At 46.6% G+C, this 26922-nt stretch overlaps 4 protein-coding genes across 4 annotated transcripts; all 4 read left to right on the plus strand.

The window, feature by feature from the left end:
• Window positions 1–1631: 1631 nt before the first annotated feature.
• LOC104570393 (macrophage migration inhibitory factor-like) lies at window positions 1632–6747 on the plus strand. The gene is made up of 3 exons (XM_010217397.2): window positions 1632–1742; window positions 5664–5836; window positions 6574–6747. Exons 1-3 carry the CDS (start codon window positions 1635–1637, stop codon window positions 6638–6640), a joined length of 348 nt encoding a protein of 115 aa, XP_010215699.2. The 5' UTR covers window positions 1632–1634; the 3' UTR covers window positions 6641–6747.
• Window positions 6748–9383: 2636 nt separating this feature from the next.
• Window positions 9384–11291, plus strand: LOC104570418 (macrophage migration inhibitory factor). Its single transcript, XM_088532218.1, has 3 exons — window positions 9384–9550; window positions 10006–10178; window positions 11031–11291. Exons 1-3 carry the CDS (start codon window positions 9443–9445, stop codon window positions 11095–11097), a joined length of 348 nt encoding a protein of 115 aa, XP_088388344.1. The 5' UTR covers window positions 9384–9442; the 3' UTR covers window positions 11098–11291.
• A 708-nt stretch (window positions 11292–11999) lies between these two features.
• On the plus strand, window positions 12000–20927 carry DDX51 (DEAD-box helicase 51). The gene is made up of 16 exons (XM_088532355.1): window positions 12000–12034; window positions 12113–12492; window positions 12891–13129; window positions 13256–13406; window positions 14375–14520; window positions 14867–14938; window positions 15115–15221; window positions 15972–16080; window positions 16772–16917; window positions 17322–17511; window positions 17964–18079; window positions 18172–18288; window positions 19008–19109; window positions 19582–19645; window positions 19880–20014; window positions 20720–20927. Exons 1-16 carry the CDS (start codon window positions 12012–12014, stop codon window positions 20744–20746), a joined length of 2124 nt encoding a protein of 707 aa, XP_088388481.1. The 5' UTR covers window positions 12000–12011; the 3' UTR covers window positions 20747–20927.
• A 1216-nt stretch (window positions 20928–22143) lies between these two features.
• On the plus strand, window positions 22144–26431 carry LOC104570421 (glutathione S-transferase theta-1). Its single transcript, XM_010217422.2, has 5 exons — window positions 22144–22271; window positions 24126–24213; window positions 24580–24730; window positions 24943–25119; window positions 25935–26431. The coding sequence occupies exons 1-5, from the start codon at window positions 22160–22162 to the stop codon at window positions 26139–26141; spliced, it is 735 nt and encodes a 244-aa protein (XP_010215724.2). The 5' UTR covers window positions 22144–22159; the 3' UTR covers window positions 26142–26431.
• Window positions 26432–26922: the final 491 nt, after the last annotated feature.

The raw sequence follows: 26922 nt of genomic DNA on the forward strand, positions 1-26922 counted from the left end.
TAAATAAAATTCTAAGTATATATATATATCTTTTATGCTAATGTATTTTATGAAGCTTTAAAACATTTTGCACACAGTCCACAGACCTAATCCCCCTTGAAGAACTTTTGCACTGGCTGCCCTCAGCCTCCCGGCTGTGGATCACTACTGCAGGCCTCAGCTCATGGCCCTTCATTCCAGGACTGCTGCTCTGTGTCACCTTTACCCACAGGAGACCACACCACGACTAAGCACCTCAGTGTCAGGAAATGGTTGACAAACAGTTCACAGAAGAATATCTGAAATATGAGGGGATAAATGGGATAATATAAGGAGGCAGACTAAGGGAAGGGAGGATTTAACCAACTAAATAACCACCAGTCACAAAGAAGGTAAAAAATAGAAGTGGAAAATATCTGACTAGCAGGCTGATAGAGTAAAGGCTATATAAATGGTTTAGGGTGACCAAAGGAGATGCAGATAGAAAAGCCGGCAAAGAAAATCAGAGAAAAGGATTTCAGGGAAACAATGCAGGGATAAAAGGGAAAAAAAAAAAAAAAGAGAGAGAGAGAGAGAAAGAGAGAGAAAGAGAGAAAAAGAGAGAGAGAATATTGTTGACATCCTGCACAACAGTCTGGAAATGTAATGGAAAACTCAGTGCTGAACAAACAACTAACTCTCAGCAGCAAGAAGAACCTATCGAACTGCATCATTATTATATTCATTATAGTCAAAATGACTCCTACAAGATTAACCACTCCCAAGAGCCTCTGTGGTGTCTAAGGATCTGCTTTCCCAGCTGCTACATCAGCTTCCGGGAATTGCATCAGTTGTTTTGAGAAACGAGAAAGTTTTGGATTTTTTTTTATATAAATAAGTTGCAAATAACTAGGGACTACTGCACACTGTTACAATAACAGCTACCACACACACAGCAGAAAAGAAGTTGTGAAGTTGGTTAGAAATACGGTTTTGCTTTTCTGAAGTGGCAACTAATAACTACGGTATGATTTGTGACTAAATGCTTTGGATCATGTCACCTGCTTTCAGAAACTTACTGAAGGAGAAACTCACCAATACTGCAAACAGCAGTTCCTATCATTATCATTCTGGATGAAGCTTCATCACAGTCAAGCATTCACTTGCATCCACTGCATGTGCTACTGATGTTTTTTAGTATGCACTATCCCCCAGAAAGGGGGGGATCTCACAGTTGAAGAGTCCATCCACATTTTTTACATGTATGTTGAAAAAAGAAGCCTCCCATTCTCAAACATTTGAGAATGAAATACTTGTCTTGTTCTCTGAATACTTGTCTCTGAAACACTTGTTCGTTCACTGGTTTCCATGATTAGACTGTATCCAAAAACAAAGTACCAGTTTTATCAGTGTTGCATGTTTTGATTTCTGGAGTAACATTTCCCCCGGTGACAGCCCTAGGGTGACCGCACCGCAGCCAGCACCCTGCAGGTGGCACTTGCAGCCCCTTTCCTCACTCCTCCAGGTGCACCTGGGCAAGGTCAGACAACAGGGATATTTAAGGCTCCTGAGATGCTTTCCTTCATGTTGGGTGAGTAGCCTACAAGGGGAGATAGGAGCAGAGCTGTGAATGAGTTGAGTGGCAAGACTAAGGAGACTCCTCTCACAATCTGAAGATGCCTAAATTCATAGTTAACACAAATATAAGCAAGGATAAAGTTCCAGACCCTTTCCTAGGAGAGCTCACTCAGCAGCTATCAAAAGCACTGGGCAAGCCAGCACAGGTAAGTGTTAATGCTTGGATATTCTCTCCATTAATAGGCAACTGGCTCTGTGCTGTGACTTATTCTCAGTGATATCCTAGCTAAACTAAGGTGCCTACTGACTCACTAGCCCTAAGATTCTCCTCCCTGTATAAACATGTTGGGTGCTTGGGTTTTTTGTTCCTGAGTTAGGCTGGGATCTTAAATCATGCAGTCTTTGCAATAGCTTGGTATATGACTCTATCTCATGCAGGCTTGTGTCAAGTAACTGGTTATGTAAGTGCCTGGTACCTCTCAGCAATCCAGCTGTCTGAAAAAAATGCTCCTGGCTCTGCAGCTTGATTGGGTGCTGAATACACTGTGTTATCTCCCACTGTGCTATCTGCAGCCTTGTAATTACAGCTGAAGAAGAGCTCACTTCAGATCTAGCAAAAATAACTTTTTGCAAAGTCCTATTACTCATGGTCAAAATGCTAAAGTAGAAAACACCTCCTGGTTGCATTATCAGCCTGTGGGATTTTTTTTTAACCTGTTAAAACCTATGACTTTATACTTCTAAGATAAAGGGCTGAAATGCCACTTGAAAATGACTTTCCTTCCCAAGGCTCTTGTAAGGATTTTATTAATTATTCCAGAAAGGCTAGTAGGAGTTGTATCAGTTGTTTACTGAAAGCTGTTGATGAGTAGTTTTTACCCTGTTTTTTTATGCTTTACAGAGCTACAAGCTATTCCTCAGTTACTATGGCAGCAGTAACTTACGTGAACAGGAGGCCTCAGCAGAAGCATTCCTGCCATCCTCAGGCCCTTTGCTTTATGGAAGAGGTAGGCAGACTAAAAATGCACCCAAGGAGAAAAACACTAGAGAAATTAATGTAACGTGAGGCACAAATCTCTTCTCTAGTCTAGAAAAGAGAAGACTGAGATGAAATTCTGAGGAAGGATTTTATTCCCTTTGTCACTGGAGTGAGAAGCAGTCAGCCTATTTTAAAGCAATATTTGGGACCCTGGATGGAAGCTTGAAGAAGTTCAGTCACCAGCTGGGTTCCACATAACAGACTTAACAGTCACCAGTCTGTAAAGCTACAAAATATACCATAACAGACATTAAGCTCAGCAATGTGCTGTGTTATTCCTTGGGGCTAAGCAGAGCACCGCTAGCTCCTCATCTGACATAGTTAGCACTTCACTAACTGCCAAGGAAAGTTTTTTTTTTTTTTTTTTTTTTTTTTCCCAAAAACAAAATGACATACAGGAAAACAATATTAGATTGAAAGTACTGAGAGTTTGAAGTATCAATAAAGAGCATAAAAAAGTCATGGCCAGAGGTAGGATGGTTAATAGTACTGGCACTTTTCTGGCCAATAAAAACTGCTTAGCATTCTGATTACAAAATCTTTGTCGTGCAGCTGAGAGTCAAAAAGATCTTCCCATGGCTGGATATTCTCACCAAGCCAACTTGTTCAGAGCTGTTGGCTTTTTGGTTGTGCATCAACAGACCACAGGAGACCTGGTTTTACTATGTCTCTTCAAGGCAGATTCTCGGTCTAATGAAGAGATCTTTCTCTGGGGACAGTAGTAGAACTCTGTGATAATCCCCTAACATTGTATGTGTAGGAAACCAGTATCTCTACAAGCTTGTTTGGAGTTAGCTGACCTTGAGTATTCAGAAATGCTTTAGGTTGCATAAACCCTGTCCCTACAGAAATTGGGCTAAACTGTAGATAAAAGGTTTTAAAAGTGTTTTTTTCTTCTGTGCATGGAGAAATATAACAATTATTATGTGAAACAGTGAAATTTCTCTTCCTCCTTCTAAAAGCAAAGGTTTTTCCAATCTAGCCAATGAGTACTTTCTGGTTTTTTTTTTTTTTTTTTTGGGGGGGGGCGGGGGGGGAGGGGAAGGCTTGTCAGCTGGTGATTCTTGCCTAACAGCCCCTGAATAGGAATTAGAGGCCAGGCTGGGCTGCAGCTGGAACACGTTTGTGCAGCAGCGTGGAAGGGGTACTGAATGGGGCTTGGAGTTCTCCAGGGAACAACAAAGGGATTTTTTGGAGAGGACATGCAAGCCCTTCAGGACAAAGGAGGCAATGGGAGAGTCTTAGTTGTAACACAAAGAGGGAAAGGATTAGAGGGGGCTGGAATGCAGAGCTTTCACAGGAAAAGGTACCATTTGGAAAAATCCTGCTCTTTTGTTTTCATCAAACAGCTTTTTGTACTTGGAAAACTTTTTCAAAAAGCTTTCAAACTGCTCTCAGGAGAACAGTGCTGATTAACACTTCAGCTTGGTAAGTTTTTTATAATAACCTGCTTCTGAAGTAGGTGTTTAAAGACCTACATTTGTGCCTAAAATTTGTATACTTACATTTGGCCTAAACCTAGCTGAGAGAACGAGGTGTTCAGACAGAGAACAGGGCTGAGCAAGGGGTAATTTAGCCGGATCTTTACACACTCTGTATTGCTTTGTCAGATGCACCCTGCACCCAAACAAGCTGTAAACGATGGGCAAGGTTAATTACCCAGACAACTCCTGCTATCTCGGGCTAGCTTGTCCCAGCAGGAGGGTTAACTGCTGCTGAGTTCTAATGATGCGCTGCTAATAAACGTGGGTAAGAACAGAAGCCAGACAAACGCCAACAGAACTGATCCCCGTACTCCCCTGTGTGTGGATCTGACACTACGTATTAGTAGCAGGGAAAACTGCAGGCTGTTGATGAATATTAACATAGATACATTCTCCTACTTGTCCTGCCATCAAGGACAAAAGCGGGATTACGTTGTATTTTGTTTAATGAGAGGGATGTTGATCTAGACCTCAGCGGTGTCAGTTTGCATTTGCCCTTGTGGAGACGACTATGGCTGGAGGCAGCGAGGCACGAAATCTCCGCGGGAAGCGGGGGGAGCTGCGCGACCGCCAGCGGCTGCTGCTGCTCGCTCTGCCCCCGGGGCCAGGGAGCCCCGGGCTTGGGGAAGCTTCTCGAGGTGCTGCAGGTCAACAAGCCCTGGGAGCACCTGAGCTCTCTACCCAAAGCTTGTATTCAGTAAAGGATACTGCAGGGATCTCCTTCCAGCTGTGTGCCTGGGCAGGCCCCCAACTTTTATTTTATTTATTATTAATTGCAACCCACTAGTTTATGAACTGATCTACAGTGCTTACTCTCTGCTAGTAGACTGGTGATATTTGGCAAGCAATGAGCATTTGTCTCCCTTGGAGCAGATCTCTCTGCCTCCTGCCCTATTTTGGAGTTATTTCAGAAGGGTCTGCTTGGAGAGCTCAAGACTGCATCAGATTTATCTTAGGCTTAATGTGTGTTTGGGGTACAAGAGGAGGGCTGCCCTAGAGGGCAGCCCAGCACACAACATGTGGTAGTTTTCCCCACAACTGTCCTCTCTTGGCCTGAACTGTTAGCTACTTGGCCTCCCCAGCCTAAATAGCAGGATGTCTTTGAACCAGCCTTTAACAGCCAGGAATTTCACACAGTGCACTGCAAATCTAGACAGTTTCATGTCAACACATGAAAGCCTTGGACATTGTGAGGCATGGAGGAAAAAATTCAAGGAGATGGCAGAAGGCAGAGCAGGATCTGCTGCAGGGCTGCTGAGTGAGAACAAGCGTGAAACAAACCATTCACTTGCATTTTAGTTGTAAAAAGCAGCCCTAAGCGAATGGGACTTCAGGAGAACAGCCATTCCACAACAGATGGAGCTCTGGCACCAATGCCCATCTCCAAACAGAATACTGTGGAAATGGCTGTGGTGGTGTGTGACACCTCATCTTGGTGACTTGCAGGAAAACATTCAGGAGATCTGGAATTGCAGACACATACAGCAGAGAATTTTAAAAGCATAAATGATCAGTATATACGTATTCTTACTGCAGTTCTGTGATTTTCAAAAACTTGTTTTTTTGTATAATAACCAAAGATAAATTTCTTTCTTTTCCAACAGTATTTAGCAATACAGATCAACCCTAATCAGGTGATGTCATTTGGAGGATCTACAGAGCCCTGTGCTATGTGCTTTCTCTATAGCATTGGCAAGATAGGAGATGAAGAGAACAAGGCCTATTCCAAGTTGCTATGTGACCTGATGAACAAGCAGCTGAAAATACCAGCTGACAGGTAAACTCAGGCAACAGTTTCTGACGTGGCTTGCAAAAGATGCTGAGGCTACTAATGCTAAGCCTGTCCTCTGATGTTCTATTACCGATCTGCTGGAAGATGTTAAATGCCAAATTAATAAAGTAACCCTCAAAGAAGAAAGGAATGACTGCATTAGCTTCAGTGCTGAAAAGCTGTAAACTATTTTTCTTGATTTAAAATTATGAAGGATTCAGGCATTCTGTGTACCCACAGGTCTTGTACATAAACAGATAGTGTGCAAGCTTGGGTACAGCTGCAATAACTTGACTTCATTTAACTAGTGAATTACATGTGTCAACATTTTTACATTGTCTCTTGGTTGAAGGTTTACTATGAAACTTTCATTTAAATAGAAGTGTTTCTATTGCACATTCCTGAATGTATGCCAGTCTGTGCTGAAGTGACTTTGTCACTTTGGTTAAAATCCGGGATCCTAAGACCTTAAAACAAGAGGCAGCAGAACAATGCTAAGGACTCCAGAACACAATCACACACAGTATGAAAGGTGGGGAGGAGAATAAAACACTGACATTCAGTTGCCAGAATATATATATATATATATATATATGTAAAAAGAAACCTGTGACTTGCTGAGATGGTGCAGTATAGGGAAGCATAAAGATCTGGGCAAGAACCTAGAGCAAAAGTGCAGCAGGAATGTGGTGAGGCTGCAGCTCTCTGGTCTTGGTGCTAATGGTGTCTGTCTTCCTTTTCAGAATCTATGTCAGCTTCTTTGAGATCAGTGCTGGCAACGTAGGCTGGAACAGCACCACCTTTGCTTGAGGTGCCCTCAGGTGGTAACAGATTATTTCTGAACCTTCACCATGGTTTCTGAACACTGACGTTTTCGTGCTATTATCTGTGTTTGATACAAATGTAAGAGCTACTGGTGCCTCATTGGCTGCTACTCACTATTGCTTTAATGCCAAGTCTGCTACCAAAATAAAAGCAAAAATCCAGCAAGAGACTCATGATTTGGAGCCTCTGTGTGTTTTGTTTGTTTTTTTTAAAGGTTGTGGTTGCGATGGGAAAGTGCTTTCTCAAAATATTAAGGGTTTTTTTATGGTTTATTTTTTGTGGAGATTAATGCTTGATTTTTAGCTATACTTTTTGGTCAAATTTCAGAGCGCATTTTACGTCTAACTCAGTGGATATGATTGCCAGATATGGTATATGGGGCCTTCTTTGAAAAGAGGAAAGATGGGATTGTCCTTTAAAAGAAAGATTGCAGGGCAGACTCTCCCTACATCTGCCACCAGAGTATTCCCGGACATGCAGCTGTTTAGCAGAAAAACTGAGTCCTGGCAGACTCTTTCAGCAGGAATAGAGAATAGTGACAGAGTAAGTGGAAAAATCCACTGTTGTTTGGCCCTCCCCTTTTTCATCCACTGAACAACTTGCAGTTCCAATGAATATTGGAGCACAGCTCAGAAGAAGGGATGGGTCCAGTTAGCCCTTCTCAGAGGTTAAAGGGATGAGTTACCTATGAAAGGGAGATTTCCATATCAACATATATCACTAGAGCCGTGAGTCATATAAGACCATCTGTCTCTGAAGTTTTCTTTTTTTTTTTTTTTTCTTCTTTTAGAGAGAGAGGAGAAAAAAAACTTCAGATATTTCCTGCTCTGAAAATCAGGCATATCCTAAACCAATCTTGTTCCTACCCTGAGCTTTATTGTAAATATTCATATTCTGTTGCAATTGCATCTTTGGTTTGCAGCCACTTTAAATACCAAGACTGCATTTCAACCTGCAAAAGCACTTGTTGGGATAACAGCTGAAAGCTGTTTTAGTGATTCCAAGCAGTGCAAAGTAATGCTAAATAGATTATAAATAAAGTGATTATTTTTTAAATAACATTTAATCTTACTAAATGTTGTTTGTGCTCATGGGAAGACTTGCAGGGTTGTGTCCATTGAGGAAGATATCACACAAGGTAGGTAGATATTCCTTTGTCAGAATTACTCATGAAGAATGGTTACACAGCCCCTAAATGCAACAGGATCTCACCAGAGGAAGGTGTTTCCCTGGTACAGAAAGCAGCCTGCTTTCTTAACAGAGCCATCGTTCCAAGACTCTTACCTGTGTTTCCTCTTGGATCCACATTACTGGAATTTTGTTGAGATTCTCCTGGCTCTTCTTTCCCTATCCAGTTGCTCTCTGCTCTGTTTTTGACTGCAATATGCTCAGGCAGGAAAAGTTGCAGCCACTTAATGCCACAGCCCTGCCACTTGCACTCAGTTTCTGGAAAGTCTTCAACCTGCCCTGGACTTCTGCAGCCTTCCTGTGATAGATACCTTCAGAATTATTCTCAGAGCATCCAAACCTTGAAATGTGTGTATTCTTAAAGTACCCTAGGGCACAAGTGCAATGAGGACTTCCTATAAATCCTAGCAGTCCTGCCTTACGCTTCCTAATAGGATATGTAAAAGTTCCATCTGCCTTGGGCTCCCACCGATCATTAGAGTGCAGGTCATGAGGTATTTCTGTAAAACATCCAACCTTTTAACTACTTAGATATCTTCCCTTCTTCCTCTTTTTTTTTTAAGTAGCAATCAGTGATGTTCTAAACATCATCTGCTGTCCAGCCAGAAAACATTATCAATGTGGCATGTGAGTGTGCAACACACCAGTGACCCCACTGCAGTGCAGCATTTTTTCCCTGTGCTACGTGAATTCCCAACCACCTCTGTGAAACAAGTAGGAGGCAGAAAGGCAAAAAGCGGCTGAGGGCATCAGAAGGAAACATTTTCAGTTAGCAACAGTGCTAATCACAAACAAGTGTCCCACTCCTGTCAGTTCTTCCTGTCCTAGCAGTCCACTCTGAACCATGGCCATATGTTGCCATGCTCCCCTTTTGTGGGGAGCATGTGGTTGCAAGCTTTCCAGCAGCAGCACAATATTGAGTCTGCTAAAAATTACCATGTGCTTGATTCATGTGCCTAAAAATGTCTCTGGGCCTAGTTGTCTTTTGCCTTCCTGTGAGTCATTTCAAGCAGTGCAGGGAGCTGCCGCTGCACCCACAGCAGTGCTGTACCCTCTGCAGCCTACGTGCAGCCGCTCACACAGCCCTGCGGAAGGCTCAGCTCTCCAGCCGCCCTGCACCTCTGCATAGACTCACACCCTTTCATTTCTAAGCAAAAGAAAAGATCATGTCGTCTTTTCCTAGTTTTTTTTTAAAGTGTGATATGAAAACCAGGGTGCTGAGGAGGAATAGGTCATTTTCAACTTCATTGAAAAGCACTAGGGAATGATTAAAAAGGCAGCCAGTGGGGCACACTTCCACTTATGTGGCAAAGCCATGCACGCCGTTAAAACCAAACACACAAATGCGCCCTTGTTCTGCAAAAGGAAAACTGAAGGAAAAAAAAAGAAAAAAAAAAAAAAAAGAAAGCTTCCCGAGGCCAGGCCTGTGCCCCTCCTGGCCCCGCGCCTGCGCCTGCCCCCGCCCGCGCTGTCCGGGCCGGGGCGCGGCCCCTTTAAGGCCGGCCCCGCGCGCTGAAAGGCGCCGCCGCCGCCCCGCTCCATTGCGCCGCTCCCGCCGCCGCCACCGCAGCTCCTGCCGCCGCTCCCGCCGCCGCCACCATGCCCATGTTCGCCATCTACACCAACGTGTGCAGGGACGCCGTGCCCGAGAGCCTGCTGGGCGAGCTCACGCAGCAGCTGGCCAAGGCCACGGGCAAGCCTGCCCAGGTGAGCCGGGGCCCTTATCGCGGGCGCCCGCCCGCCGGATTTGCTGCCGCGGGGAATCACGGCGGAGCTGGCGCGGTTCCACGCAGGCCTGAGCGGGCCCGGCGGCGAGGGTCGCGGCGGGGAAAGGCGGTTTTCAGGCCGCGTTCTCCGGCTGCGCGGCGGGAAGCGCCCGCGTGGCCGTTGCTTCCTGCACGCACACGCCCGGTGCCCGCACCGCAGCGGGATGCGCCGCGTGGGCTCCGCGCCGCGCGGCTCCCGTGGCTCCGCGGGGACGCGCTAGGAGCAGCTGCGCTGCTTCCGAGCGCCGGGAACGGCATGGGGGGCCCTGCCGGCTGCCTGGCCTCAGCCCCGGGTACTACACGGTGTCCCGGTGTGTAGCAGCGTTACGGCACCAAAAGCAAACGCACATCCTGAGGGAGGCGAGCGGTGCCCTAACCCCGTGTCCCTTGTCACAGTACATAGCCGTGCACATCATACCTGACCAGATGATGTCCTTTGGCGGCTCCACGGACCCCTGCGCTCTCTGCAGTCTGCACAGCATTGGCAAAATAGGAGGGCAGCAGAACAAGAGCTACACCAAGCTCCTCTGTGACCTGATCTCCAAGCACTTGCATGTATCTGCAGACAGGTAAGGCTGGGAGAGGATGCTAACTTTGTCTCTCTCTCTCTCTCTGAAACTCCCTTGAAAAGTCCATTTAGAAAGAATAAAAAGCCATGATGTGTGTATGTTTCAAAAGATGTGCAGTGATCATGCATTTTTGTTCATGTCCAGTTAAGAATCTGCCTACACTTTCCCTTGAGAGTTCTCTATTGAATGGCTTCGTGATACTGGAGTAGGGAGAAATACCACACAAGCGACAGAGCAGGGTTTGGCCTTGGAGGCTTGATGTCTTGTCCTCTCATGATGGGAGACCAGAAGCAGAAGGGAAGAGTAACAGGCTGGAGTTGAAAGATGGAGAAACCAGAAAGGAGCCAGCGGGTTGTGGATGGCCCCTTGGCGGCCTGGCAGAGCTCAGGATGGGGCCTGCGAGCTGTGGGGAAGGACAGGAATAATCTGCTGTCGCTCACATCTGGAATGGGATGGAAGAACCGCAGAGCCGGCCCCAGGGCCTGCTTGAAATTCATGAGAAACTGCCCGACTGCTTGACACTTGTGAATCACTGCAGCACTCCGCAACCAGAGGTTGTGGTCTCCTGAAATTTGTGACTGCTCCTAACAACAGCTCTTCAGTGTCTGAATAGTTCATGACCAAAGAGGAGAGTTTATATTTCAGCAAACAAAGTGCAGTTTCAGGCACTCCAAAGAATCTTGGCTGTTGGAAACTCTGTCCAAAAAGTTAGCTAGATTTCACCAAAAACACTATCAAAAATGCATGTCTGAAGTTGCTTCTCCTGGGTATCAGGAAGCATTGTCCCTCACCCCAAACATCCCAAAGACTATTTAAAATAAACGGTTTAATAATTTCATTGTCTTTCTGCAGGGTGTACATCAACTACTATGACATGAATGCCGCCAATGTGGGCTGGAATGGTTCCACCTTTGCGTAGAGCTCTCACGTCTGACCAAAGAGGAAATTCCTGGACCTGCCCTTCTCCTGCCAGTTAGCAGAGACCTCTGCACAAACGGCCCCGTGTTTTGTGCACCCTCACTGATCGATGGCTCCTCGTTAGTGTGTCCACCACTTGCTGCTTCAACATTCCTGTTTTCTCTATGTAGAAAACAAATAAAGAATTAGAAGGAAGCTGTCTGGTGTGAGTTTTACCGGACAGGTAGGGGATGCAGTTGGGTTATCTTGGGTATCTGTTTCATTCTGGTTGGTTTCCTCCTTTCTCAGACATGCAATTTCACTCTAGAGGGCAGGTCCTTCATAGCACTCTGTGGACATGTCCCTGGTGCTGGGATCCAGAGGCTACAGTTGCCTTCAGGCCTCCACATTGCTCTGGCTGCCATTGTGCATCTTTTATGTCCTTCGTTTGTCTCTTCCTTCCCTGTGTTGGAAACAGCCCTGGGACCAGTCCTGTTCTTGCTGCTTCGGGGAGCCCTTCCATGAGCTGCCTGCCTGGGCAGGACCAGGACAGGAGGGATCCGCTGTCAGTCTGGGCGCAGAGCTGCTGCCCTGCGCCTGGCTCCCTCCAGGCGGGCGGTGTGTGGGGAGCGGCCACTGGCAGCTCCCGGGGTAGCTCTCTGAGGCAGCCATGCGGCAGCGAGGCCGGCAGTGGCCGAGGGGACAGGGGGACCCGCTGGGGCCCTTTGGGGCTCCCCCTTTGGGGCTCCCTCGGCTCCTCCCCGCGTGTCCCCCCGTCGCCATCTCGGCCGCTTCCCGCCCGTGCGCGTGCGCATGCGCCGCGCCCCTCCCCCACAGGCGGCGCGCGCCCGCTCGGCGCCTTCTCGATCCTTCCGCCGCGCGGCTGACGCCATCTTAGCGCGCCGCGCGGTGCGGTGACGCCATCTTAGCGCGGCCATGGCGCTCTTCTGCATCCACCGGTAACAGCGGGGCCGCCGCGCGGTGGGGGGGGGGGCTAGTCCGGCCCTGCCTGAGGGGCCTGTCCTTGCTCTCTGCAGGTACGGCGGAGAGGAGGAGGGCGAGAGGGAGGATCGCTCCCGCGCGCTGCTGCAGCGGCTGCAAGAGCAGGCGAAGGCCCGCGAGCTGCGGAAGCGGCAGCAGGAGGCGCCTCTGCTGGAGCCGGAGCGGGGAGAAAGCGAGCTCGGGGGACGCGCCGGGGACTCGACGTCTAAATCTGCGGACGAATCCCGGGGAGCGAGAAGAAAGAGGAAGGCGGAGCGCGAGGAGGATGCGGGCGCAGAAGGCTGCGGCTCCCCGGGGGGACGGGCACGCACAGAGGCGGCGGCGGTGGCGGGTGGCTGCCCCCCCTCAAAGAAGCGAAAGAAGCAAAATAGGAGAAAAGCAAGCGCGGCCCAAGAGAGGACTGAAGCAGGTAGTGGTAAGCTGGGTCTGTAGCACCTTGGTGCTTTGTGATGGGCACTTCTCCACAGAGAAGTGGACAAAAGTTGCCTTTTGATTAATTTGCTAAATTTAGCTGATAATAAATTGTATCTTCATCTGTTTAATGTGTTCCCAGAGCAGATCTTGTAGCAGTAGAAAGCCCCTTACTGTGAACTTTTGAAACCAGTTTAAATTAAGGGAAGGAGGGAATTATGTCACTTCTGTCTTCAGTTGTCTTAATGCGACCAAAGCAACATTGAGCTCTTGTGCTTGGATTTAGGAAGCAAGACACGCTCATGGATTGTTAATTACGTTTTGCATTGTGGTCTGTTCCATGTGCTTCTTGTTTAATGTATTCTCATCTCCAGCTTTATTTATTCATTACCCAAACTCCAGATTACCAAGAAGCTGCTGAGCAACAGGAGAACAGGAGTAACCTAGGAAATAAATATGGAAAAAGGAAGAAGGATGAGGAAACTGAAGGAGCTGAAAAACACAAAGATAACAGTGAAAACACTGAAGAAAATCAAAGTAGAAAGGAAGAGCTGTCCATAGCTGCCTTGGAGGAAGAGGCAAAACCACCACCTTCTAGTCTCGTGGTTCTTGGTGACTATGACAGAAAGCCAGTGCAGAAGGTAAATATCTTTACTGAATTCTGATGAAGTCAAAGAATGGAAGAGGCCATTTATCAGCTTATTTTAGGTACTGTATTGCCTGCCTCATACCAGAAGCACTTCTTACTTCTTGTCTTCCCACCTCAGGTTCATCCCTTCTTACCACAGTGGCTTGCTCAGCCTAAACTAGTGCAAAAACGTATCAAAGAAAATCTAGTTCCAATCAGAGATGTTCCAGGAATTCATCCTAAACTGTTGAAGAAGCTGCAAATGAATGGAATAGAGTCCTTTTTTCCAGGTACCTTAATCGTACCCTTGTCTTTTTCTAAATTGACTTAGTTTAATCTGTTTGCTTGTGTATCTCTTCCAATGAGATATGTATTTTGCTTAGTTAGCTGTGTGAAAAATAGACCAAAAGCAAATTTGATGTTTTTGCCTGATCACAGCAGTTCTAATCCTTCACTTTCAAAGACTTGCCTGGGCTAAGAAGTTGAGAGCATTTAACTAATCTTAAATGCAGCTGGAAAAGATAAGTGACCTAAAGTCATATCTTTCAGCTGCCAAAAGAGGGAGCTCTTACTCATGTTCTTTTTTTTCCCCCCTTTGCTCCCAGACATGTTTTATTTCCTTACTGTGCACAATCTCTGCTGCTAATTGGACCATAATGAGAACCTACTTAACTCATTGAAATAGCAGAAACGTATCCAAGCAAACAAACAAATAAATAGCTGTTTTTCTGTTATGTTACCTATTTTACAGATAGGTACTACTGTACTGGTGCTAGTGCCAGCACCTAAATATGTAGATGAAGCTTGTGTTTCCACAACTGGAAGCAGGGGTGACAAGAAGCAGCAGTGGGATAGGAGGGAGGGGAATTGGGAACTCCTGCCTTCAGCTGTAGTAAATTACTAGCTCAGATTGACAGCACCGAGCCTGCAGTCTTAGACTATCAGATTTACCCAGACTACTTGAGTGCATGAGGACAGCAGAACAGGTATGGTTATAAAAATATTTAACATGGTAACATGCAAGTTAAGAATTAGAAATGGTTAGATTCTAGGAGAGGAAAATGTCTTGTATTCAGTGCTAGGTTCACATAAGTGAAAAAGAAACAGATAAACCCAGATAGTCTTCTCTTTAGTTTTATGTTCCGAAGCACAACTACTGACATGGAAACAAGTTCATTGCTATTTTTTTGGGGATAGACTGAGTTTTATCTTAGTTCATTTACTTCTGTAGTTAATACTTACTTCTTTTTAATTCCAGTTCAGGCAGAGGTGATCCCTGCTATTCTCCAGAGTGCATCCAATGGGTATTTGATGGGGCAGGGAGGATACCGCCCCAAAGACATTTGTGTCTCAGCACCTACTGGCAGTGGTAAAACCCTGTCTTTTGTCATACCTGTAGTCCAGGTGAGTACCCACAGCAAATGTCTGTAGGGAAAAAAGTTAAAGCTGCGTTTCTTTCACAGCAAAATTTGGGAAGCTTTTAGAGGTAGTTCAAAAAGTCAAAGAATTTGTGGACATAAACCACCAGATTTTAACTCAGAGCTGTCTAAGAAAGCAGTACAAGCCCTTTCGTCTCTGCATCCCGTTCCCTTTCACAGATGAAAGGCACAGTGCAAAGGGTTGGGAGGATAGAGAGGAATAAAATGGAAACAGTTCTGGGGGATGCATTGCGCCCATCTCCTCAATGCCTCGGGTATGAGAATCCTCTTTCCACTGCTTTCAGGGGCTTATTTGGCCTTTGTTTTGGCAGGCTCTGCTAGATCGAGTGGTTTGCCAAGTACGAGCTCTGGCGGTTCTGCCCACAAAAGAACTGGCACAACAGGTATGTGGCTCTTCTCCCTCTCTCTGAGCAGAACTGGGATGAGGGAAAGGCTTCTGCTATGAACATTTCATCTGACTGCTCTGTGGCGACAAGCCTTTTAATGGGTTTGATGTTAGTAGTGTAATAGCCTTAACTGATTTCATTGTGACTAAAAAAAACCCACCTCTTCTTTACAGGTGAGTAAAGTATTCAACATTTACACTGATGGTACAGGTCTGAAGGTCGTTTCTCTTGCTGGCCAGAAATCTTTTGCAAAGGAGCAGGAGATGCTTGTCCAGAAAAAGTAGGTTAAATGGCCTTTAGATAAAGTTTATAGAGTTTGTCTATTAACTATTTAATCTCAATAAACAGAGATCAACGTAAAAACTATTGCATAACATCACCACATGATAGTGATTTTAGTGCATTTGTGCTAAACACATTGTTTAATCTTTGTCAGGATGCCTACTACTACCTCTTTGTGGTTTTTCTGGGGAGGTTGCCAAAGTATAAGTAATGCTTGTAAAAAGGAGAAATACCTGTTAGAAGTGTCTGCCATGTTCACTAGTCAAATAAAACAGGTCATAAGCAGAATGGCCCTTGTCATGAAATGCCCAGCACTGAGTTCTTTTTGTTGTCTTGGTTTTGTAAGGTGGTAACAGACTTTCAACCTTTATCCCAATGTACTGTTCCATCAGAGAACAGCGCTGAAACTTAAATATTATTGGAAAAAACTTACCCATAAAAAATTCCCCACTGCAAGGGGAGTCCTATTACCATGTGCTTGGTAACATTTGGTAAAATTAGGTTTTGCTTCAGTTAAACTTTCTTCTGTAAAACGAGGAATATTCCTTTCTGTTTCAAATGTAGTAGTGTAACAGAATAGAGTTTAGTCTGCAGCACTGCCTTGCATGCTCTTCAAGGTAAATAGAGGTAATAGTGTATTTGAATTTTATTATTTCTCTGTTAAGAGAAGGCTTAAGTTCTGCTCACCAAGGATCTCTGCTACATGGCTGCAGGGAGGAAGTTACTGACAGGCTGTTTGCTTTTTCAGAGTGACAGGCTACTGCAGCCTGGCTGATATTATTGTGGCTACACCTGGGCGCCTCGCAGATCACATCAGCCAGACCCCAGGGTTCAGCCTGACACAGCTTCGCTTCCTGGTGAGTCAGCTCCGGGGTCTCCCACCTCAGTGCAAGGTCTGTTACATCAGTAATTCCCTCTTTCTACTTGTGCAGCTTATAAACGTATTTGTGTTGGAAGTGCTGTGTGGTCTTCGTGCACATTCTGGATTGCTAAGGTTTTTTTCCCCAAGTCCTGACTCCCAAGTGGCCTCCTGCTTCCCCTTTTCTCTTTCCTCTTGCAAATGCATAGTAAAACCTTGGCAAATATTAATCAAAACTCAGGGTTTCAGGGTAAATTATCAGACTGTGGTAGTTTACAAAAGTATGGGAATCTGTACAGACACACAGTTGCTGTTCAGGATGTGGAGATTTTTCTCTTGCTTAAATGTATAGATTGAGTTTAAGTGCAAAAGAATTTGTGTGTAATTTGAGTGCCAGGTTGACTACTGAGCAATCAGAAAAAAAAAGTAAAAATTTTGTTTAGGAATAGAAAATGAGACACTTGTCCTTATTTGAGGAAGGAGGGGCAAAGAGCATAATTGTGTTGAGTGAAAGTTTCCACGCAGTCTGAAGACTGCAGTTGTCTTATACAAAATTATTTCTGTAGCCTATATTTTAGGCAACAGTATCTTACATTATGGAACAGCTCTTAAAGAAATAGAAGGAAAATAAAAGCTCTGTAGCACCAGACAGTATTTAACAGTTGTGTATTTTGTCCCTGTAAACTCAGATCATAGACGAAGCTGACCGTATGATTGATGACATGCACCAGAACTGGCTGAACCAAGTTGTCAAAGCTGCATTCCAAGCAGATGACAACTCTGGCTCCAACAGACTTTTTCATAGGACCCTACCAGGGCCTCTCACAGCAGCCAGGTGAGTTGCACTATGCACTTTGAGCTGGTAGAACAAACGACAGCACCGAGATGCCGTCATACTCTGCTACAGGCTCTGCCAAAGCCTGCTGGCTCAGTGAAGTGTCTGCCAAACTAAGGCAGCTACTTTTCCATAGCTTGAAAGGGGCTAAGGTGGGGGCAGGGGTGGCTAGGAGGCAAAGATGGGGGTTTGGACAGTGAATGCAGTTGTGTGGTAGGTTTCACAGTGTTGATCGGATTTGTCTGAACTGTCTGTCTCTAGAAAAGAAACAACAGGAAAGGCGCAGGCCTGGGAAAAGAGCTTCAAAAAGATATAATTGCTTCCCTCACATCATCATCTGAAAACCCTTCTAGAGGAATTCCTTTGCTGTGTCCTCAAAGCTCAGTTCCTGTGCTTTATTTCAGCTCCAGTCATCCTCAGATACCCTTACAGAAGCTGCTGTTTTCAGCCACACTAACCCAGGACCCAGAGAAGCTGCAGCAGCTGGGCTTATTCCAGCCACGCCTCTTCACATCTGTCTATTCTGAGAAAAAACTTGGAGCAGAGGCTGAACAGGATGCTGATGAGAAATACACCCTGCCTGAGGGGCTGTCGGTATGACATGGGCTTCATTTCATAGCTGCTTTAAAAAAAACACCTCTCCATGCAGAATTAGATTCACGAGCAATAGGAATGGAGATTGGAAGTAAGAATAATGTATGACACCTCAGAGGTCCTTCTCAAAGCCTGTGTACAACGTTGCTTCCCAAAGCCTGGGAACACAGGTCGCATTTGCTTCTCAACACAAGAACACAAGCATGTTCTTCCTTGCCATAGGCAACAGTGAGAACACTAGACCACAGGTCTGCAGCTCTACCTTGTATCTTCCCAGTACCTAACTGTGGCTTGTTCTAAAGGGGGTGACAGTGTGGGGTCTGGTTTTGTTGGTTTTGGTCACTAGCAAAATCTCCAAGCCTATGGAGGTCTTGGAAAAGCAGTAGGCTTTGGAGCAGGTAGCTTGGTAAGAAGTAGTCACTGTATTTGATTTTCTTCCCTGTCTGCTGCAGCAATGTTATGTGCCTTGTGACCTGAATTCCAAGCCTTTGATCCTCTTGCACTTCATGCTGAAAATGAAATTTAGCCGGGTGTTATGTTTTACCAACTCCAAGGAGGCTTCCCACAGGTGACTATATTAGTAAAATGACTGCAGTAGCTCTGCATTGGATAAGGTTAGTAAGTTGAGTAAGTGACAGTTTCTATTGCACCTACCTACAGGTTGTTCCTGCTGATTCGAGCCTTTGGTGGAGTCACTGTGGCTGAATTTTCTTCCCGGTTGCCTCCAAATGAGAGACATAGAACCATGAAGGAATTTGAACAAGGAAAAATACAATTGTGAGTATCCTAAATGAGTTTCTTTCGACACAGGCTGTTGCCAGTGTGAAAAGCACATTGGAACCAAAAACACATTTACACAGGCTGCCCTGTGAAGTTGAACATACAGCAACCAAATTGTGAAATAGATGGAAGACTTGAGCTTGCAATTTCTGAAGTATGTTAATACCTACATATAATCTGGTCTGTTTTAATCTAGCTGTAGTCTGTGTTTATATGTGTTATTTTATAACAAGCAATAAATGTAACTGCCTGTTGGTATTGCTGCCTGAAACACATGGAGTTCCAGAAATGTTAGATGTGATCAGGTGTTCAGTGGAATGAAAATGAATGTTACTGCCAGAACCATGTATAGCATTTATGCTTGCTGCCATAAATGCTACATATATTTCTGGCAGTAACATCAATTTTTATGCTTTCTACCATAAATGCTAGAAATGGGAGCTGCCAGGATCAGCATTCCGTGCTCGGAAAACCTGGAAGCAGCCAGTAGCTTTCAGTGTACAACAGTAGCTGAGTAGCCTGGAGTGATCCTTGAAGATCTGCAGGTGGCTAATGCTGTCAGTGACACTAGGGAGTGACTTACAGTGTTAGTCCTGTGCTCAGCAGACAGATTTTTAAAAAGAGGTGAGCAAACTTAGTGCTGTATTCACTTGTATCTATACTCTGTAGTGCAGAAGGCATTACTTGAAAATAACTATGTATACTTTTAAAAACAGGTTAATCAGCACAGATGCCACTGCTCGAGGAATCGACATTAAGGGAGTGAATTGTGTAATAAACTATGATACTCCTCAGTTCATCAGGACATATATTCACCGGTAAGATAATCAGCAACAGAAGGAATCAGTGTCAACTTAGTTTACTATTTTGAAATATTTGGTAATATTAACCCCCATTTAAAGGGGTTTTAGTACTGGCTTTTTTAATTTTTTTTTTCCTTTGATATGCAAATAGCTTTCCAAACAAAATTCAACATATCATTACCAGAATAAGATAGTTCTAGAATAGAGGATCAGCACCCTACTATATAAAATATATTTTTCAGAAGCTAGAAATATTTTTCTGGACAGTGTCAAGAATTGGCTTTCCAGACGCTCAGAAAACTCCAAAGGCTTTGCAGCTGTGAATGACTCCTAAAAAGTTCATCTTTTGTAACATATAGTAAGACCTGCTGCTGTGACCTCCAACTCAGAGTTCTCCACATCTAGAGAATTTGAGGTTCTCTTGGAGTTGATAATGGGAGTGACTGCAGGGCTAAACTCATTTACATGCTCCCTTTTCTGATTTCAGGGTTGGAAGAACGGCTCGTGCAGGAAAAACGGGCTTAGCTTTCAGCATGGTCCTTAGAATTCAGGTATGTCATCGATGAGGGATCTGTTCTGAAGAGAAGCAGGGAGGAGCAGGAGGAACACAGGGTTCCTATCTCCTGTCTTCTCCAGTCGGCTGAGCTTTGCATTTTGTTGTAACTTTCTATTCAGTTATTTCTCCACTGGGTAACACTGTTAGAAACGTGCTCATTTTCCAGCTCACAGGAGACTAGGCCTGGTCCTTGTCTCACCTCTTCCTCTGTGTCTGTTGTGTTGCGCAGGAGCGCAGGTTTCTGCGGATGCTGAAGGATGCCGGCATCACAGACATAAAGCAGCACTTGGTGAAGGGCAAGTTGTTAAAGCCGTTGGTGCAGCAATATGAAGAAGCTCTGTCTAAGCTTGAGAAAACGGTCAAGGTAATTGCAACAGGGAAGAAAGCAGAAAATGAAATTGCAACTTTAAACAGTTCATTGCAACCCTTGACCAACATAGGTTGGTTAGTGTCCAGAATCCTTTTATTTAACTGAAATACACTTCAGAGCCAATGCAGTATATCGGGGTGTATCATTATAAAATAATTGTAAAAGGGAAGAGAGAAGGAGGTTCTCCAATTAAACAAAAAGTAGGCAATATTTATATTCCACTTTCTATTCTGCCTCTCTCTCTACCTCTGGCATTAAGATTTTGGCATCTGAAGGAATGCAGACAAATACAGAGATTAAGCATTTTGCCATTACAGAGTTTTAACACTAATTTACAATCATGCTAACTAGAAGTTGTGTTTTCCCAAATGGGAAAGTATTTTCTGCTGATTCTCCCTTAAAGCTGAGAGGGCAGGTTTTGAGCTTTCTGGCAGAATTTGCCTGGTGAATAGACTAGGGATCCATGATAGACCTTATGTGCTCTGCGAGTTCGTGCAGAGTTCTGCTCTCTATTTACTCTTCTGAAATAAAAGCAAAGCTTTTAATGTCTGTCCCCGAAAAATATGATTTTGAGTTGCAGGTTAAGGGTGTTAGAGAACTTAGACAGGACAGAATTGTTACTAAATTGTTGCATGAGCTCTTTCTGTGTGACCCTGAGACAGTATCTTCAGTCACATTCTTGATTTTCATTTTGAACAGGGTGAACGAGCACAGAGACGAGCCTGAGTGAATGCAGGCAGAGGGGATCATGTGCTGTGGCACTGAAGCCAAGCTGGGTAGGTGACAGACTGCACTGCAGAGCACTGTGGCAATGAGAGGGTTCCCAAGCTGAAGGGTTGGCTCCTCCTTCGTCACGTGCCAAGTCTGCTGTTGTGAACTTTGCTCCCATTTCAAGCGTGGGGGAAGAGAGTTTGCTTTGGTGTACAAAAAAAAAGAAAGAAACTGCCTTCTGGAGAACTTGGCATCGTATCCTACCTCTCCTTCTGGTGTCTTCAACCAGTGAACAGAAGAGCCTTCTACAGCCCTGCAAGAGGGGCCTGATGGAACAGTCACTCGCCAAAGGCAACCACTGTCCCATTCCTGCCTCCAAACCTGGAGAAATAATGCTTGTCTTGCTGCACGAGCAATTGTATCTGCACATGCAGAAAGCTTATACAGTGCCTATAACAGACTGCTGTTTGAACAGCTTTTGTAGGGTGAACTGCAACTTTTAAATACTATATACATCTTTTAAAAATAAAAATTCACTATCTATTAAAGATTCCTATGTACAGAGGAAGAGAAGGGGGTGAGGAGAGTTTTGTGTTTCTGTTCTTTCCTCTTCTACCATAGGTATTTTAAAGTGTTAGGTTAGCGTTAATGCACACTAAACTAGTCCTGCACTCTGTGTCAGTGCAAGCCCTAACTATCTGTGTGGCACATGCCATGGGTATTTATAGCTGCTTCTGGCACAAGCCTTGCAGCTGTTAGGAGTCTTGCCTACAGCTTCCAACTGTGTCGAGGGGATACAGGGCAGTTATGCAAAGTCAGGCATACTTGCACAAAAGGCAAAAAAAAATGTATTTTTTCATTAGCACTACGTACCTGGAGCAGGATGAAGTAAGTAGGGAGAGGGGAAGGAAGTCTGGAAGGAAGCTGCGGGAAGAGATGGATGTGTGGAAGGGGAGGATAGAGAAACACCTGAAGTTACTCCTAACTGTGAAGCAAGTGTGTCTTGGTGTCTGCAATCACAGAACCAGAACTGGAAAGATGTCAGGCCATGTAACCTCCCCGGAGCAGGCAAAGCCTCAGGCTCTTGTGCACCCCTGTTCGTTGAGCACCCAGGGAACCATCCCCCTCCCTTTGCTTTTCCTTATCACCAAGCAATCAAGGGCCCCAGTGAGGGGCTCGGCCTGGCTGGAGTTTGCCCGGAGCCGAGCCGGGCGGCCGGGCCCGGGGCCGAGGCGAGCCGGGCGGACGGCTGCGGGGCTGGGGCCGAGGCCGAGCCGGGCGGCCGGGGCCGGGGCCGGGCAGCAGCGCGGGCCGCCCCGGTCCCGCCCCGCGCGCGGCACCGCCCCCGTCGCGGCGCGGGGGAGCTCGGGCAGCAGCACTAGCAGTACCAGCAGCACTAGCAGTACCAGCAGCACCGGCGGTCGCACCATGTCGCTGAAGCTCTACCTGGACCTGCTCTCGCAGCCCTGCCGGGCGCTCTACCTCTTCGCCAAGAGCAACAACATCCCCTTCGAGTTCAAGCGCGTGGAGCTCATGAAGGGTGAGTGGGGCCGGGCCCGCGGCCTCCGCCCGCGGCCCGCTGGGCTCCCGAGCCGGGCCAAACAGGGCTCTGCAAAGGCACGTGGCACCTTCGCCATGGGCTCAGTCTCAGCGGAAAAGGGGTCTGGGAAAGAATAACCACTTTTCCAAGAGGAAACTCTCCTCCAGTCTCTGCTGGAGCCAAGTCCGTGACTGTTTGAGAGATAAATAGGAGCTGGGAAGCTTGTGCACACGAGGGGACACCCAAGATGTGCGGGATCCCCAGCAACCTGCGTCCCCGTGAGCAGCTGCTGCTGGGACGGGCCTCTCTCCTCTCCCTAATCTACTGTTAACACCCCCGTGACAGCTCCTGGGCTGAGCTCGCTGCCCATCGTCTCCCGAGGCCGGGCTCTCAGCTCCCCTTGTACCAACTACAGTTAGCCAAAAACTACCCCTTGCCAATTAATTTAGACATTAAGATAATTTAGGGGACTTAAAAGCACCTGAGCAACTAAAACTTAAAATAGTAAAAGCTGAGAAGGCTTCTGGGGCTCAAATTGACAAACGAACAAGCGAGGTTGCCGTTTGCTACTTCAGAACTTCAAGCGCATTATGGTTTAAGCTCTAGGTTTCCCTTCATGCCTGAGCTGTTCCCTGGCTGCACGTTACAGTTTCTTTGCTCTTACTGATCTGTGTCTCAGTGTTTGCAGGACAGCTAGCTGGGATTAGCCCCCGCCTGCCCCCTTCCAGTAGATGGTTGTGATGACAGTGGTAACAACACGCAGGAGTGACTGGTAGTCAAACAAGGAGCATCACAGAGAACAGAAGAACTGGAATGAGTAGCAGGGATCAGACTGGAAGTGAGTTCAATCCCCGTTTCCTGATGCTTCATACCCACCAGCAGCAGTGTTTGCTCTGACCAGCACCCTAGGATTTGGTCAGTGGGTTTAAGAAAGGTAATTTGGCTTACAGGAATGCTAAAGGTGCATCTGATTCCTGCACCGTGTGTAACACTGTGTGGAGCTCCTCTCCCAGGATCTAGGTGCTGGACAGACGAGTATGAGCACACAGACCCCCAGATCAGCGCTTACCAAGACCTTGGGTATAAGAAAGCCCAGCTGGCCTTGCTGCAGTAGTGTGTGTCACTGTGCCAAGTAAGGGGACATGGACTGTAATTTATACTGCAGCTTTGTGAGGTTGGGCTCAAATACTCAGGAGCAGGTTGAGACTTAAAATGACAAAAAATGCCCTCCTATCAGCTTCATTCTCTGCCTCCCATGTTTTGGGCACCTAAAAGCTATCTTGAAAGCAAAATCATATCCATATTTACTCTACTATACAATCTGCATATGCCAAAACTTGCACGTGGAGCTAGATTCCTGGGTTTGTACTTATGCACCCACCACTTTGTATGGAATCATTTAACCTTGCCTTTACCTAAGGGCCAAAGGGAGAATCAAACATAGATTACCACCTTTTCCAGAAAAAAAAAAAAAAAAAAACACATTTCTCATTGTCTGTGTGGTTAAGCCACTTCATTTTGGATATTAATATCCCCCCCCAAGGAGCTCAGCATTCACTCTAGGAGTGTGTATTGCCTCATACAAGTGCCCTGGGGGGTACCTGCGAGCACAAGCTCAGGCTGTCACAGCCCAGGGCAGATCTGAATGGTGCCCTAACCAGTGTGACCTTCACAAGAGGCTCTCCTGGCATGCAGGCACCAAGGAGGCAGCTGACATCATTGGGCAAAGCCACGGCTTGCCCTGTGGCACCTTCTGATTGCTCGTGAATTTAAACAGGACGGTGTTTGTGCAAACGGGGCTGGGGCCTCGAGGCCCGCGGGGTTTGCTGAGCAGCTCTGCCTCCTCCCCTGCAGGGCAGCACAAGAGCAAGGAGTTCCGCAAGGTGAACCCCATGATGAAAGTGCCGGCCTTAGAGGATGGTTCCTTCCTCTTATCGGAAAGGTGAGGCTCAAATATTGCTTATCCCGACTGCTTGGCCTCTGCCAGCGTACGGCTGGATATCCTTACGGGTACCACATGCCTCCTTCCCATCTCTTGGTTCCGTTTTATGAGAGACACTTAGAAGTGACTCAAGCAGCACTGGCCACGAAAGCTCTGCGAGCTGCAGCTCGGGGCTCTCCCGCGGGCAGCGCTTCAGGCCCGCAAAACCCCGGTGTGTGCTGCACCTCGGGACCATTGTGCATCCTGCCCTGGCACCTGAGCTGGGCCAGTTTGTTCTGCTGCTGCTCCAGCAGCGCAGGATTCGGGATCGGGGAAGGACAAAGCATCTAATCTCATAATCTCACTGGCCTCTTGCTCTCCGTGTAGCATTGCCATCCTCCTCTACCTGGCCCGCAAATTCAAGACGCCCGATCACTGGTACCCATCTGACCTGCAGAAACGGGCCAGGGTGGATGAGTACCTGTCGTGGCAGCACGCCAACATCCGCGCCAAGGGCAGCGACGTGTTCGTATCTAAGGTAAGGCTCTTACCTAAGGTAAGGCTTTTACACTAAAAACTAAGTGCTAACAGCTGCGGCTTCGATGGTCCGAGAAGATATCCCTTGTGTGCAGGGATATCTCTAGGGCTTCTCTAAGGATCCTGGTGAGGGATCCTTAGAAGTCAGTGGCAGGGCTGAGTTAAGTTTGGATTGAAACATATAAAAAACAGCATTTCTTTTCTCCCTGGTAGTTCATGTTGCCTGTCCTTGTCGGCCAGCCTCTGCCTCCGAAGAAACTTGAAGAAATCGTTGAGGAGCTGAACACTGTCCTGAAGCAGTTTGAGGTGCAGTTTTTGCAGGACAAGCCCTTCATCGCAGGCAGCGAGGTGTCCCTGGCAGACCTGGTGGCACTGGTGGAGCTCATGCAGGTGAGGCTGGGGCAGGCCCTGGTGCAGCTGCAGCACTGGCACTTCTTATATGGCAGGTCTTCCCTCTGCAGCTTGTTGGAGTTTAAACTTGTTCCTTTTTGACTTTGACCACAACTGAGATTGTTTGTAAGGGAGCTTCTACTTTGATGAGAACTTGTTTTTATAGATTTATGGTCAAAAATTCTAGGTTTGACATTTTTTTCTATATAAAAAGAGAGGAATGACAAACTAGGCAGAGAGAGAGGAGGGGGAGGCTGAGGGAACAGCTCTTTTCTTTATAGCAGGACCTCGTGAGGGAAACTAACTCCATGTGTGTCTGAGGGTGCTTTTATATGGTCTTCATTTAGCCTTTTTTAATGGCACAGCAGGGGCTTCCCGTCGCCAAACTGAAGCACTGATGCGGTGCCATGGTTGTCTAGAGATGCAGAGAGCCCTCTTGTATTTTAGGTGGGAACAATCTATTTGATTACCTTAAACTCTACCATGAGCAATTTCATAAAGTGAACTACTGAAAGTACAGATATTTGGAAGAGACAGATTGGTCCACACGGACCTCTGTGTTCCTCCTGAGGACACTTTTTGGCTCAGCCAAGGGAAGGGTCTTTTGCTGTGAGTCCCACGGGACTGCAGCTGCTGAGCATGACAGCACAGGATTCCTCTTCCTACCTGCTAAGAACCAGAGATAAACCCAGGTGGGGACTATATCCTGGCTTGAACCAGAATCATCCATACTCTGGTCTGCTCCATCCTGCAAAGGGTTTGTCTGAGGCTTGCTGGAAACCCCGCTCTGAGGCTCTGTCGCTCTCTCTCTGCAGCCTGTAGGTGCTGGCCACAACCTCTTTGAGGAGAAGCCAAAATTAGCTGAGTGGCGCAGCCGGGTGGAAGCAGCGGTGGGGCCGAAGCTCTTCGAGGAAGCCCATCAGACAATCTTGAAAGCCAAGTACATGACTCCTGATAAAATTCCGCCTGTGGTGCTGGAGGTTATCAAGAGCCAGGCCCTAAAGCAGATTGGCCAGGCTTAGGGGGTTGCACTCTAAGTAAAGGGGGTTATTTTGTGTGGGCTTATTGTCATATTTCAGCATTTCTTCTACAATCATACTAAAATGCCACTCTGCCAAATGCCCTTCCATCACAGCCTTTCTGCAACTTAGAAGAAAAGGAAACCACATGTTAGACTACAGCGAGCTGCTTCCCCTCCTGTCCGCTGCAGCTCCACAGGCTTCTCTCCCTTGCTGCAGAGCCAGTGGAGCTGCTTGAGGACTGGGGCAACTCCGTCCAAGGGACCTGGAGCTGGTCAGAAGTGCCTTTTTTTTTGCCCCATTCCGAGTTTTTGCAGCAAAGCAACAAAGAAGAGGCAAAGATTTCCTGCAAGTATGACAGGCCAGGTCTCTCTGAACCTAGGTGAAAAAGGGGTGTAGAAGGTGGCCTCCCCATTGCAACAAGCCCCCTAGGAAGTTTTTTGCTCTTTCAATAAAGAGAGAGAAGCCAAAACCAGCCCCTGGATGGGGACCCTGCCCAGGATCATACTAGGTCTGGCTGCAGAGGTTCCTGCCTTAGCTGTTGGCACAAAAGGGGCTGTAGCCCATCAAGTGGGGTCACTCAGCACCCACAAGGATGCGAGTAGCAACAAAGCTCCTCGGGCCATAATCTGCAGAGCAGCCTGCAGAGCAGGGAAGAGCTGCTTTTTTAACTGCAGCCTCTGCTGACCGCGCTGCCTGTCCTCAAGCCGTGCTGGAGCTTCGCTCCCCATTGGAGCTGCTTTGGGAGCTTGGGATATGGCTCATTCAAGGTGCTGGTGTTGCT

This window comes from Tinamus guttatus, unplaced genomic scaffold (assembly GCF_059628265.1).
Source record: "Tinamus guttatus ecotype Peru unplaced genomic scaffold, ASM5962826v1 Tinamus_guttatus_pri_ptg000459l, whole genome shotgun sequence".
NCBI lineage: Eukaryota > Metazoa > Chordata > Aves > Tinamiformes > Tinamidae > Tinamus > Tinamus guttatus.